Below are 15806 nucleotides of genomic sequence, written 5' to 3' on the forward strand. Positions count from 1 at the left end.
TAATTATTATTATAATTTTTCTGATACAGTAAGGGGGGATATAACGCATTAAAATAAAATCTCTTGTCTTTTATTAACTATTGTAATAACGGTTCATGATTGGTTCATGAAAATAATAAAACAATACAAAATAAAATACTAACAAGCAAATAGTAAGCATGTCGTGCCCCACAATTATACATTGAAACTTCAAACTCTGGGTCTCGTTAAATGATCATAGCAATCAAAAGGCTCTTTCTTTCTCTCGCTAACTCTCTCACACTCTTTTTTTTAATTTTTCGCCATTCGTTAAAAAATAAAATAAAAGCTGCACCGAAATGGTTTGGTACGAATACGTGTCCCATTTTTAAGAAAATGCTAATTTTGGTTGCCCTGCCGCTAGTTCTGGGTTTCATGACACTGATTAGAAAACTATTTGGGTTGCTTGGCCTACTGGAAGTGTGCTTAAGGAATTTGAGGCTGATTAGTGTAGTAGTTTGTGATATTAGCTCTGGAGACACACATGAAACATGAAAGCATAATATCTGGACCTGCCTTTGTCTTGGCAGAGATGATGAAGGTACTGCTGCTCATAAGAAAGACTACAAAGACAAAACATTTAGAAGTTAAAGTCATACTATGTAGCTTTGGTTGGTTCCATTATTTTAGACAAACGCTGTAATGATTTGATATCGCCAGAGGTGTCGCCAAAAAGTATTCTCAAAATCAATGTTAAACAATACGACTTTAAAGAAAATGGAATACTGTTTGAATAGCATGCCATACAATGGAAGTGAATGAGCATCACTGACAACAGTTTACTTAAACAAGATATGACACAGTCATATTATACCAGGTTGCTTATTTCTCTCACTAAACATGGCAACGTTTTTAGATCCCATATTTTGAGAGGACATTGAGCAACAGTGCCACTTACCATAGAGTTGCATACAGTGGCCGAACACAGTATTGTGGGTCGTCTTTAGATCCCATATTCTGAGAGTACATTGAGACCTCATTGGCTAAAAAAACAGCCAATGAGGAAAAAGTCACGCAAAAGTCACCACTAGCTAGAGTGTATAGACCAGATCTGCAACCTGGTAAAAATCATAAACATTGTAAGGCCCACAGTTGATTACTGTGAATATAGTGAAGTCTAGTTGTTGTAAAAAACTAAAAAGTGGAAACGGGCAGTACAAATCTTCCCCATGTGTTTCTGTTCTCTGGCCCAACAGACAGGCATCAGATGACAACACTGTAAATGGCATACAGACTCCAGTTGATTACCAGCCTATCTTAGTTCGCTTGCCCTTTGACCCTAAAGGTTTTAGGCTAGAGGGGGCTCGCTGTTAGCGGGCTATTGACCAGAAATCATTAGCACAGAACTACTGCCTTTACAGGACTTGATTAACAATGAGAAGAGCAGGAAGGACCGAGAGACAGAGGGTGGAGAACAGAGGGATAATGGAGGAGTGTATGTGATTATGGTGTCTACTTGCTGTCTAAGCCCCCCGCTGGAGAAGGTGACTGCAGGTAGCATAGATGACTGCAGGTAGCATAGCTGACTGCAGGTAGCATAGATGACTGCAGGTAGCATAGATGACTGCAGGTAGCATAGATGACTGCAGGTAGCATAGATGGGACAACCCTCCCTTCTGCCCCATCCTCCGCCTGGCTCCACCTCTCTCTGTGTGTGATTGACACTGCTTGTGTTCCAGACAAGTGGGCTGCTCAGAGGTTGTTGACCCCATTAATCCCTGGTGGACTAAGAGAGGGAGTTGCTGCACACTATGTATCAGCAGTGATAATATGACCAAATAAATCTAAATAAAATCGAAAATGGACCCGAGCCTACTGCAGACTTCTATGATGTAGTGTGTAGAAGTGCTGGATCGACAAAATATAAGGACTTCTTGCTTTTATCTTGAAATGCACCATTCAGGGGAAAGGTATAATGCCTCACTGTACGGTAAATTGAAATGGCAATATTGACTAATAAAATGTAACAATCCCTTTACAGAAATAATCTAAAGTATTCTGGTGCTATGTAGGAAATCCTTGATTTTATTCAAACAGCAAATCAGATTCTGCATTCCATGTCAATGAACCTTTTCTCATTTTGATCAAAAAATACATTTTATTTGGTATTCTAGTGTCTTTGAGGAACTACATTGTTCTCTCTGCACTCTACTTACAGTATGTGACTATTTACCTTGTTTCTTGACTAGAAATCATGCCTACTCTGCTTTTTCCGATCTTGCACTTGTAAATAGCTCCGGATAAGAGTGTCTACTAAATTGTAAATTGCATACCACAATTATAGAATTTACCCGTCAGTATTGTGTAGGGCTGGGTATTCATACATCAGTACTTTTTGAGCACCGACTGAATCTAACCTGTAGCACAGATGATTGAAAAGCACTTGGTGCCAAGTTTTGGTACTGCTTTTGAGCCATTTCATCTGAAAATCCATCTGATAATTTTAGTTTTACCTACTTTTTTACTTTAATGCACACATTTAGTTAGTTCTTTTTGTCTTTTAGTATTTTAAAGATGTATTGAGTAGCCATTCAGCCACTCATTATGTGTTTACAAGCAACAGGGGCAGCGGAACAAGTTTTAAAGCGAGGGGGGCCAGTATAGAGGCAAAAGAATGAATGACATCATGACAAGGTCCCGTTCAGATATCGATTAACCAGCTGAGTCGTACACGTTTGCCGTTATTGTTGTTTTTGAGAAATTAAATTGCAAATGAATTCACTCTCTCTCTTGGGCTCTCTCTCCGTATCTCTCTCTCTTGGGCTCTCTCTCCGTATCTCTCTCTCTTGCTCCCTCTCTCTCTCACTAACACACACACACACACACACACACACACACACACACACACACACACACACACACTGCGTGCTTGCAATGACAGAGCATTAGACGTTTTCATAGCACACATTTGATTTATCTTACCATGCACACTGCTTCACTTGAACTTGTGTCATTCATTATATTGTATATTCTGAATTGTATGTTAGGCTACTCAAAGCAATGTGTGTCCGAAAGATCAATGCTTTTTCATGTACTAACAGTAACTACAGGATGGAACAAAAATGACTCAGACGTAAATGGGGGGACCAAAGGTACCCCAGTGTCACTGACGAGCAACAATGTTTCCATCACTTGGAGCTATGTTTCCAAATCCAAGCATTATCGTTACCATAACCCAAAGGGACGCATTGTAATCGCATAATTGGTTGTGATTTCTTTTTTGCAATAATAATAATGTCAAAACTGAAATATTTGTTTGCATTTGCTTCCCCCCCCCATATATTTTCATACGTTCCCCCCCCCCCCCCATATATTTTCATAATAAAAAAGTGCCATATATCGTATCGTATCGATGTCGTGAGCCCAATATCGTATCGTATCATGAAATTAGTGTATCGGCCCTATTGTAAAACATAAAAATGAATGACATTTTATCAAAACAAATTGCAATATGTAAAACACGTGTGTGTGTGAGAGAGAGAGAGAGAGAGAGAGAGAGAGAGACAGAGAGAGAAGACAGGAAAGCGAGAGTAGAGCGAGATGACAAAGTCTGTCAAAGATTAGTGGTCTGGATTCGAACCTGTGACATTGGAAGTATAGCTCTGTGCTGGAATGTTTACTGAGTGTCTACTCTCTAGACTGTTGAGTCATTGGGTAGATTGCGCCACACGACGGTGTTCTAGATTACGAGGACCTATTTATAAACCCCTCGGGGCTTCTGACCTCACGTGCGCTAAATGAATAATGTTAAACCTTACTGAAGTTAATTTAACAGTCAGGCGAAATCAACGAGGGACCGTAGCATCGAGCCAGAGTCACCCCGGCCCCTTGTATTTCTCCGCTGGAGCAGGTGGTTCTGTTAATGTGTACGCTCATTATGTGCATTACAATATTACATTCACCCCTTAGCCCTGAAATGAACACGGCAAGGGAACACATTGGATGTATTTAGAAATGACACACAATGCTAAATATAGCAGCTGTTTTAATTTTAATGGTTTTCTTTTTTCTCACCGTGTATTTTGCAGTATCATGGTCTACATGGAACATAGTGTTGTAATCAGTTGGAAGGATCATGTAGCTTCCTTTTTTTCCCTCCCGAAGAAAAAAAAGTATGTGCCTAGTCATAGGAAACGACAGAGGCTACGACCTCCTTATCTGCCGTGAGCGAAGTGTCAAGTCTGGGAGCGCGCAAAGTCGGCATTGAACTCTGACCCAATTTACTTGCATGTTTTTCTAAAAGGCCACGGAGCCAAGTGTGCGCCGTCAAACAAAATATCAGAGAGCCCTCCCTCCCTCCCTTTCTCCCCAACTCTCCCTCCCTCTCTCTCTCTCTCTCTCTCTCTCTCTCTCTTCCCCTGTTCTTTGTGACACATGTATTCAATAATCCGGCCCCGCTTTTCCAGCCACAGTTTTCCAGCCATTTCTTTTTCTAGCTGTGCTCAGTGTTTAGTATTTCTTCCCGTCAACGTTTACCTGGCAGATCTTTCAACGCATTCACATGTCTGGGCAGAGAAACCCCTAAGATTTTCCATATGATGATTTGGTTATAATATATATTTTTTGATACTTAAACAATCATGGAGTCGTTCACGCTGAGTCACAATCCAGCTCCTTCTAAAGCCCCGATTTATACCTTGTTCAGCGCACTGGTGTAGATCGGCTAAATTCAACACGTGACATCCACACGCAACAATGTATAAATCATGCGCCATGGTCGTCATGATCCTGTGATGGCTCTGATGTCTTGGGGGATTTTAGTATGTGCTCTCGCACTCTTTCAGCATATTAACATTTTCTCTCTCTCTCTCTCTCTCTCTCTCTCTCTCTCTCTCTCTGTCCATCTCCTTTAATTCACCGCGGTCTTCATGCATGCATGCCAGTGTAATGCTGAAACACTGGCATGTTTAACACAAACCTTTGTGCACTCTCTCGCTGGACCGCTGTTCTTTCACCGGTTTTCCACAAATCCACAGTGCTGCCGTTCTACTCTTTTTATTAAAAAAAAAATCCCCAGGAGATCAGAGGCATGCGCTGCACATAATGCAGAGCACATAGGAGTACACAACCTGTACGTGTTACTGATGAACCTCTGGATTGTTACGCACTGCATTAGTGTGTGTCACTGTGTGTGTGCGTGTGCACGCTCACAAAGTATTATCGTGTATAGGTTTCCCGGGCTAGACCTGCTCTAATTGATAGGGGCTGCAGGTATTTACTTTCATTCTCAGGCTGGATTAAATCTCAAAGGCAAGAGAAGATGGAGCTTGTTTTTCTCCTGGCTTTATTTTAGTGTGTGTGTGTGTGTGTGTGTGTGTGTGTGTGTGTGTGTGCGTGTGCGAGAGAATGAGATGCATGATTCCTCTGAGCAAACATCCAAATGCAATTCGAGAGAACTAGTTAGCATATCATAACTTTAGGTAGTGTGTGTGTGTGTGTGTGTGTGTGTGTGTGTGTGTGTGTGTGTGTGTGCATGTGCGTTCTCATCTTATGTGCTGCAGCTTCCGTCTCTCCTCTATAACTATAACTGTCGAATCCTCTAAGGCTGCGTGATGTCTGGGACCTCTGTGCAACCAAACTAATCTGCTACCCTGTGTGTGTGTGTGTGTGTGTGTGTGTGTGTGTGTGTGTGTGTGTGTGGCGGACAGAGACTTATTTACTGCACCCGCTCAATAACAAATATCATTATCTCTGCTGCTATAGTTTTCATTTCATTTTGTGTCAATATATTTAAAGGGGCATTTCATTCCCTAATATATCTGAACAGTATTTTATGTCGCATATCAATGTGATTGATTCCTCGAGATGATTTTCTTTTTTTTACTCCAGTGTGTATGTCATTAGATATCTGTTTGGCAGTGCTTGGATTTGGCCGCTGTATTAAATATCTGACACAATGTAGCATTTTAATATAAAGTAGAGGACCAGTTCTACAAAATGAGCTACAAAATGAGACATCACTTGCATAGATTGACCCAACAGTTTGGTAACTACATCTTATTTCTACGTATAAGCTCTAGGTGAGACTTAACAATGATTCTGAAAGATGTAGTTTTGAGGAAAAGGCCTTAAAGTTTTGACAAGGGTTTTTACAACTTTCTCAGCTCAAAATACGCCTTTGAAATAAATAATGTTTTGAATTCATATATTTAGTTAATACTAAATACCCAGCAAAATGAGCAATGGTGTCCAATATTTAAACGTCTTTACATTCGTCGTTCAATTCAACCCCAGCAAACCTTTCATGTTCTCTCATCAGTCTGACATGTTAAAACATCAACACCTGCTCTCCCTTTCGGTTCACAACAAAACTATCAAATGTAACAAAAGATCATTTTTGTGCTCAATAATGTCTCATCAGCCGCCTATCCCAGAATTCATTGCATTTGAATTCCTGGAGCACAAGAGGCGAGAAAAGGCTTTTGTGTGCAGGAGGTAGGCAGTGGTCTGCAATAGCCGGCCACAGATCCCTGCAATGATAATGTCAGTGATTGTCCAGCAGTTATGAAGATATTATGATACTTGACCTCATGTCATTATAAAATGCTTTATAACGTGTTATGATTATTGTCATAAATCATTATGAATATTATTGAGTGCTTGTTATAACTATAATTATACAGTGTTATGAGCAGATTATGTAATGAGTCATGTTTCTAATACTTCATACTGTATACATGGGATTCTTAGAAAGTGTTAATCATATAAAACTAAGAACATATTATTTATAACTCAAGACAAGACTCCAGACAGTTGGTGCAAAACTGCAATAGCAATTCACCTCTAATTTGTTTTCTCATTTTAACATTGTGTATAAAATATATTTTCTACACAATTTCTTGCCTGAAACACAAGGAATACTCTTATGTGTCATATTATGATTCATATGAGAAAAATGTCAGAAGTGCTTACCTCCATTAACTCCTGCTGGCAAAATATAATTATTCAACGTTGCATACTAGACATCACTTATACTTCCTCTTTAGTTTATAAGTTGACAGTTTGAATATATTTCCTTTTCAAAATTCAACCAAAATTTCATTTTATCGCTCTGCCAGTCTTAATGGCAGTTCCCTTCCATTCATCCTAATGGGGGTTGAGTGTGAAGGGTGCACCGTGCTTCAAAAAGCTGGAATTGCTGTGTCACTTATGGATGACACCTGATTTTCTGAGGTAGAGACACTTGAAGACACGGTGAACTATCTTGAAAGAGTAAGAGTGGGTGCACTTTTCAGTTGTTTTTTACCTGTCCAATTTCTTCCTTGACGTCTGTAGTTAAATTTGACACGAGAAAGCACTTTGAAAAATATAACAACTTCTCAGTCTCTTTTTAAGGAAAGGGTAATTTTTTAACAAACTCTGTAATGAATGACATTTTTTGACACTTTGCAACGCTCAAAAACTTCATTTTCATAATAACACTTAAAAAAAAATAGAAGGTGAATCTGTACACTGCCAAAGAAGTAGGCCATGACAAAGTTCCAGCCCCAAACTAATTTATTTATATAGTGCCCAACTAAAAGTGCAAGTGAAAAGATATTATGCAAAAAGACCCGTTTCAGCACACATCATGCCTTTCTCCAGTGCTCTGTTTTCAAGCTGTTACAAGCTGTAAATGTGGGTTTTTTTATATTTTCTTTTTTCAAAATATGAAGTGGAATGGAAGTGCAAATGAACTGAACATGAAATATAATCCAACATGTCCCCAATGTTCGAGTGATCAGTATCTGCACTTTACAAATGTCTCATCAAAATCTCAAAAGGTTGTAGACCCCCCCCCCCCCCCCCCACCCCCCCCCCCAGCATTTTTTTTAACCTATTAAGACCTGAGGCGATTCTTAAAAATGTTTTCTAAATCCTAACAGTTTTTTGAAAAAAATGTTTAACATTTTTTTTTTCAAGATTTTTCAAAAATAGCAGATCTACAAGCTCATAGCACGGCACTCGGTGCCGCGCTATGAGCTTGTATATCTGCTATTTTTGAATAGCCAAAGAAATCTAAAGTGACACAGATGCGTTCCAGGTCTTAATGGGTTAAAAGGATTTAGGAACCCTAATTAGTTACATTTTTTTTGTTGTTGAAATTATTGAATTAAAATTAAGAAGTTTTTCAGAAAACTTTAGGTCAGGATTTAGAATGGGCCTCAGGTCTAAATGAGTTCATTTAGAGTAGCCAATTATATTTTTTGCCTCTTTTCCTCCCCAACACACATTTCTGTGTTGTCACTGCTGTTCTTTTCTTTTCTTACTGACTCACCTACCAGTGGGGAGCCCCATCGAGAGGATGTAAAAGCCTCCGTCCTATACTCCTCCTCCCGCCCAACACTCCCCTGCTGAAAGGTGCTGCCCCCAGCCCGTAGGATTACACGCAGTGGTGGCAATTATCACCCCGGCCCCCCTCCCCCCGAACACGGGCAAATTGTGTTCGTGTAGAAGACGCTCGACAAAGCCAGATAGATGCACCACGGTGGATTCGAACCCACCACCTCCGCGGTGACGGGCAGGCACTTAACCTCTGAGCCACCCCAAGCTGCTGTAATTGTAGACTTCTTGTGAGCAAAATGTGCTGCAGTACATTATTAAAGGCATGTTGATAATCAGGAAATGTTTATAAGCCAAAAAGACATGGAAAGCAATGGACTTGTCAGTCTTTACTACAGTTATGTGTTGGCCTATTGCACAAACTCTGAATTCACGTAATGCACCACACTGAGTGTAGTATGAATACAAAACAAAAATACAATAATAAATAAGATATAAAGGTGAGCTATCTGAATTTAAGGTCCAAACTCCAGTGTTGCAGATGAAGCTTTGGCACTCCAAAGCAGTCGTTGTCCCGGTTCTAGATCATGCATTGAAAACAAATGTGAGAGAAAGTGTTGAAAGTGCAACAGGGTGGCTAAAGTTAAACCGTCTGGTAGTGATGAGCGGGTCGACCCGTAACCCGCGGGACCCGCGGGTCAACCCGCGGCGCGGGTGGTCGAGTCAGGATTTCAGAGGAAATTATGCGGGCTACGGGTGAGCGGGTCAGCCGCTCTCACACGCAAAAAAAAAAAAAAAACCCTATTTTGAACAACATGCTTGTTTATTCAGCCCATGACAATGTTGTGCTACTGTAGACATTTAAAGGGACTTTGGGTACTTAAAAGAGCGCTATATAATATATATTTATATTCCCACCGCGGGTCGCGGGGCGGGTTGAGCCATAGATTTATATGGGGTCGCGGGTCGCGGGTTGGGTTCCGTGGCGGGTTGGGGCGGGGCGGGTCATGAAAAGACCTGACCCGCACATCACTACCGTCTGGCCATATCGATGTATTCAATGAATGCATTCAGCTGCATAGAGAGGAATCCAGTAATGTATGGTTAAACTTAAAGTAATTAAAGTTTTGGGGCGCTTAGCATGTATGGAGGCATACCGTAGTATGACTGAGATTACAATTATATGCAAAATAAATCATCTTATTTCTGGCAAAATGCCTCAAGTTTGTGGCTGCTTAACATTCAGTTTTTGGCCTGGCCCATTCCACTCCCACTTCTCCTCACCTCTAATGTTATCTGAGAGCCTACTTCCTTCGCCTCCCTGCAGTGACGGCACCAGGCCTCTCACAACAATCAGTAAAAATCTCAGACTATGCACATTCTGTATATGGATGTCGCCTGTGTATATTACTGTATAGTGTATTTTTGCATATCCTGTTAGAATCCCTGTCAGACTTATGGCATGCATACATTTGCGCGTTCTAGGGCAAAATCTTGCTCCCCATGAATGCTTGGGGATTCATTCTGCGCCTGTTTTGCATAGGCTGTTCATCAGACGCACATATTACACACCTGGTGTGTCTGTGACCGATTTTTTTTTAGTTAGGGTGGAGTTTTGGTAGAATTCTATTCTAATTGTGCTGTGGTGCACTTGTGCTTATCTCTGCCGCTGCTAAAATCTCAGTCCCCACTGTTGTTGCGGTCTTCCTGTGTGTGTGGGCTCCGGTAGAAGTGACCCAATTTGGCCCCCCGTGAATCAATAAGGTTGGATCTTATCTAGCTTAACGAGTAGGGCAGAGCAGCTGTGTGGAAAGGCTGTGAACGAAGGCTGCTGCTCATCTCTTGTATTCTGCCCTGGTTCTTTGCACATGGCCTCGCAGACGACCAGGTTTTCCCATGAAAAGAGCACAACCTGTGAGTGGTTTATAAAAATAAAGCCTGACTCATCTTTTTATATTGTGCACGTCGGCATTGCATTATAGGGAGGCTTATTTGTGAAGCAATTTTGCTATTTTCCATCTTGGCGTGATTTTTTCGCCAAGAGGTTTTCTTTTGTCTGCCGTCCCCCCGTCCCCCCCCCCAGCCCCACTTCTCTAATGACGTCTCCTCTAGTCCCAAGTCTTTATTTAGTTTGTTGCGTTTGATGTGTGTTGCGTGTGTGTGTGTGCGTGCGAGATTGTGCATAGTTGTGGTGTTGTTTGGCCTGTGTATGGTGCTGTTTTGTGTTTGTGCACATAAAGTTTCCAATTCTTTCATTGTGTGTGTGTGTGTGTGTGTGTGTGTGTGTGTGTGAGAGAGAAGTCTGAGAGACTGGGGCGTTGATGTTGTCTACAGAGACACCCCCTCTAATGAAATAATGGCTCAGCAGTGGCATAGTGCTTTGTGGGGGGTAACGGGACGGCACATCACTGACTTCAATTACAGACATTTTTTTTTAATCTCCTCCTTTTCAGTCGGAGAAAAGTATGGGTCGTTTTCTTTCCTTTTAGCAGACATGCTTGCATTGAAGAAAAGAGACAAAGAATAAAAGGCTCCCCAAGCCAGACTTGGGTCTGAGTGATTTATTTTTTCACAGAATGGACTGAAAAGACATGACTTGCTTTAATTCACTGTCGTTTTAGGCTGTGTGTTGCCACAGTGAATGAACCTGGTATTAGCATGCTTGCTTTTCAGCCATGTCTGCTAATCACTGTTAAAAATGCGTCTTAATTTTTTTTTGTGATATGTGTTATTTTGAGGACCATTAATACACTTCATAGCATAAACAATATTGTAGTTCCCATGTGCATTTTCTCTGCTGTATTTTCTGTCAGGTTTGTTTCTGTGATTTTCTATATTGATGAATTGTCTTCTAGGAATAATTACCATATTTTTTCCATTAATCCAATTTTTAAGAATTGTGACATCCTCGATTGAGGCTAGTTTTAAGAGGCTTTGTTTTTTTCTGGAAAATGTGGCTTAGCGCTGTCCTTCTCTGTCTACAAACACATGGATTGATGGATGCTCAGTTTATTTTTTATATATTATGTGGGGCAAAAAGTATAAAATCACAAAAAGTAGTTAACTAACCAATGGTCTATAATACTCATTTTGCCAATAACACTATTATTAAAAGCTCTGAAATTAGTGTATAAAATGATATGCCATTAGCTCTCATGGTTATCCAGCTAGAAAAATGCACCTGAAGCACAACTCTGACTCAGATAGAAGACATCGTCACATAGCATTGACGGGGAGAGATGAGCTCGGTCAACCGGTGACCAAAATAATAATAGTAATAATAATAACATGGCAAGCTTTTATTTGCAAATCATATACAACCCCTCATGTTCATACACACAGTGATGTTGAACTGTTCCCCAGGTGGTCATTCAAGTGGATCCCCCAAAAAAAATGTTTTTTTGTTTTCTACACGTATTGTAGTTTCTAACTTGCGTTTGATCTTATTTCACTGGCTGTTATATAATATAACAAATGATTAACGATTAACGATGCATTTCAACGATTGCTTAACCCATTAAGATCTGGAACGCATCTGTGTCACTTTAGATTTCTTTGGTTATTCAAAAATAGCAGATCTACAAGCTCATAGCGCGGCACCGAGTGCCGCGCTATGAGCTTGTAGATCTGCTATTTTTGAAAAATCGTGAAAAATGTGTGCAAATCTTTGGATGTACGTATTTTTTAAAGTGAACATTTGTAACTCAAATCTTTGCTTCTGAGGATTCTACAAATGTCTTCTAAATCCTAACAGTTTTTTGAAAAAACATTTGCTATACTGTCAGTGGTTCTCAAAAATTATATGGCCATGGACCCTCATCTAAAAATATTTTGTTCCAGGGACCCCCAGAAGTTGTAAGAGAGTCAAAAATGTTCGCTTTAAAAAATATATATTCAAAGATTTAAACACATTTTCACGATAAAAGAAAAAAAATTGCAGATCTACAAGCTCATAGCGCTGCACTCGGTGCCGCGCTATGAGCTTGTAGATCTGCTATTTTTGAATAGCCAAAGAAATCTTACAATGACAGAGATGCGTTCCCGGTCTTAAAGGGTCAAGTAAAGTACGCACCCTGAATTCATGCCACAGTCAGACAATCATACTTCAGGCCGGTGTCAAAGTTTGTTGCCCGTCAAAATGAGTTACCGCTCGCATTAAATGGCGATCTCCATAATGTTTTTCTATTATTTACGCACATATTTGTTGTACACAATGTGGCATTATCAGAGTAAAAATAAGAGTGATCCCCTGGACACTTTGGTAGTGCGTTCACTGTGTCCTTATATATTAGACTTTTTGTATATTTTAATGCGTCAGAGAAGCAGGGTGCATACGGTGCAACATCACTGTTCCTCAAAAGTTACGCTATTTTTAACTTTTTCCACCCCACGTGTTTTTCCCTAGCGACAATTCTCTCTGTGAAGGGCCCCCTTTACTGGCCTCTGTGTTGCAACTCAATTCCATTACTTAACTGGCATGGTTATTATACAGAAGCAATATTGAACACAGCATATGAAATTGATTTTTTTTTTCTTCTGTTCCCTCCCACAACTCTCTCTCTCTCTCTCTCTTTCTCTCTCTTTCTCTCTCTCTCGCCCAGGGTGGACCCCACTCCATATGACACTCCTAAGCCGACGGGTCACACGCGGTTTGTGTGCGTCTCAGACACGCACTCCCGTACGGATGGCATCCAGATGCCCTATGGCGACGTGCTTCTGCACACGGGTGACTTCACTGAGCTCGGTCTACCCTCCGAGGTTAAGAAGTTCAACGACTGGCTGGGTAATTTAAAGCCGCTTAACACACACGCACACACGCACACACACACACACACACACACACACACGCACACACGCACACACGCACACACACGCACACACACACACACACACACACGCACACACACTTGCATACACGGATGCATACATCACACATAATAGTGTGTGTGTGTGTGTGTGTGTGTGTGTGTGTGTGTGTGTGTGTGTGTGTGTGTGTGTGTGTGTGTGTGTGTGTGTGTGTGTGTGTGTGTGTGTACAATGACAACCCCGCCCCCCTCTCAGAGCCAGGCTAAGTGTCCAGTTTAACCCCTGTGACCTTACTCTCTGGGCTAGTTAACCCTCGACCTTCCCTCTGGCCCCAACTCCATGGCTGTGGCTGGGAGTTCTGGGCTCTGCGTGTGTTTGTGGGTGGCTCTTTAGGTGTGTGTGTGTGTGTGTGTGTGTGTGTGTGTGTGTGTGTGTGTGTGTGTGTGTGTGGATTCACTTCCAACAGCCTGTCTTGCAACACTTGATCCTCCTGGCTACAGCCTACAGATTCCAGGCTAGTCTGGTGGTTTGTCAGCCCTCGTGTTTGTCTGTATCTCCTGCACCGATTCACACTATGAATACTTCACTAACACGCACGCACGCACCCACCCACCCACACACACACACACACACACACACTACACTAATTAAAACAACATCTTTGGCAGGTGTAACAAGGCGGTTGCTCGTAGGTGAGACCGCGCACTGCGTGTGCACATCGTCGTCCTAGTCAGTCCTCCCAACAGCCCCACCACACACATTAACATAAACACTGGCCTGTCACGCGCCTCCCCCCCAAATACCACTGAAATGACCATCAACAACAACAGACTCGGGTCAGTAAGAGCGAGTGGCACCAAAGTGGCGTTCCACCATGCCAGGATTTTACATTACATTACAGTCATTTAGCAGACGCTTTTATCCAAAGCGACTTACAATAAGTGCATTCAACATAGGTATGGAACGAAACTACTAATCACCAGAAGTCTTAAGTGCATTCTCTTCTAAAACAAGCAACTAAGAGTATACCTAGCGCTAAAGTAATTTTGTGCAATATATCAGCTACCTACTTTCATAAACAGATGGGACAAAGTAGGAAAATCAAATGAGCAAGAGCTAAAACAAATAAGTGTGTTGAATAAACAAGATCCAGGAATAAACAAGATGTGTGACTGTGTGTTACACACACACACACAGTCACACATGCATACGTACGCGTGCTAACACACACATACATGCATATATGCGTAGACACACTTACATGTGCATGCAAATGGACACATACCCTACACTGACTGCACACGCACATAATGCAGACACGTGTAGAAATATGTGTTAGGGCTGGGCAATTATCTGAAAATATATGGAAACCGATATTTATAACTATTTTATTTAACCAATAAGTGACTTAATCTTGCTCATATAGGTTAATTGAATAATCAAGAAGCAGTTGTTTTAATCTATATATATTTTATTTCTTATATATCAACAAATCGACATGAACATTTTGAATAGATTTATTTTTATAATCAGCTAAATCAATTAGTCTGCTTAACCACTTAACCCTGTAATTATACTTAATTCTATAATGGTGGAAGCATGAGCTTGTTGAGCTGCTATTTTCACTTTGTTTGGAATAGTAGTTTGAAGTCATATCGCCCCACCCCTGTGTGTGTGGACAGTGGTATGTCAGACGGGCGGCATTCCACCAAAACTGGTCCACAACCCGCTGTCACAACTGATGTATCAGCCGGCTCCATCATAAGGACTCAGCACTTCTAGCCCAGCCCTCCATCCATCAAGACAGATAGCTGAATGCTGCCACTCTGACTGTGTGTGTGGGTTTGTCCGTGTATGCACTATATACACTATGTGTTTTTACTTGTGATTATATTTGTGTGTGTGTGTGTGTGTGTGTGTGTGTGTGTGTGTGTGTGTGTGTGTGTGTGTGTGTGTGTGTGTGTGTGTGTGTGTGTGTGTGTGTGTGTGTGTGTGTGTGTGTGTGTGTGTGTGTGTGTGTGTGTGTGTGTGTGTGTGTGCGCGTGTCTGCATGCACATCTCTATTCTTGAGTTTGTTAAGTGAGGGCCAAATGTTTGTGTACGGTGGTCATAATGGGCAATCGATGTGGGCCAAAGTGGAAGAGGACTGTGTGTGTCTGCCATTATCCTGTTTAAGCCCAAGCCACAGTTGTGTGAGAGAGAGACACACACACACACACACAAAGAGAGAGAGGCATTATAGCGATGAGGCCTGTGTCAGCACACCTGTTAATCACCCCTGCATTCAGACCCGGGGATGCGGTGAAAGGCATGAAAGCATCCCAGACAAAGTGGTGTGGTTAGAGCACAGAGGCCAAGGAGAGGAGGAAGGTTGATGCTAGAGGATGTTTTTCAGGTAAAGGCAACAAAAGGGCTTAAGATGGCGAAGCGGACGGGAGTCTTTCTGCTTGTGAAAAGCCTGCAATGTGTTACTTTTACATAAAATATGTTGGTTTTTTTCCCTTAGTGTAATATGGTATTTATATGCTTTTTCACCCTGTTAAGATAGTGACGTCTGTCAGCTTTTTGTTCATTCTTTTAAAAAAGTGCCTTATGCTTTCTCTCGCTAAGAAAAAGCGAAACATTTTCCTTTCTCGTTACCAGCTAAGAAGAATTGAGGGTCTTTGTGTTGTATGTTCTGTTCTCTTACAGATTGGGCCCTAATGGAGAGAGAACGTCAA

The 15806-nt window shown here is 41.3% G+C and overlaps 2 protein-coding genes across 2 annotated transcripts in view; one reads left to right on the forward strand and one right to left on the reverse strand.

Annotated features, from left to right (window-relative positions):
- The window catches only part of mpped2a (metallophosphoesterase domain containing 2a), an 83058-nt gene that overhangs the window by 15048 nt on the left and 52204 nt on the right, over nucleotides 1–15806 (forward strand). The window contains exon 3 of the mRNA XM_080436895.1: nucleotides 12882–13063. Coding sequence (XP_080293021.1) covers nucleotides 12882–13063 — 182 coding nt within the window. The remainder of the gene's footprint in view (nucleotides 1–12881; nucleotides 13064–15806) is intronic.
- Nucleotides 7967–15806, reverse strand: part of LOC308091305 (C-myc promoter-binding protein-like) — a 296959-nt gene continuing 289119 nt past the window's right edge. The window contains exon 34 of the transcript XR_013933693.1: nucleotides 7967–8071. The gene's annotated coding sequence lies outside the window, so the exon portion shown is untranslated. The remainder of the gene's footprint in view (nucleotides 8072–15806) is intronic.

This window comes from Gymnoscopelus braueri (genome assembly GCF_963280865.1).
Source record: "Gymnoscopelus braueri genome assembly, chromosome: 1".
Taxonomy (NCBI): Eukaryota; Metazoa; Chordata; class Actinopteri; order Myctophiformes; family Myctophidae; genus Gymnoscopelus; species Gymnoscopelus braueri.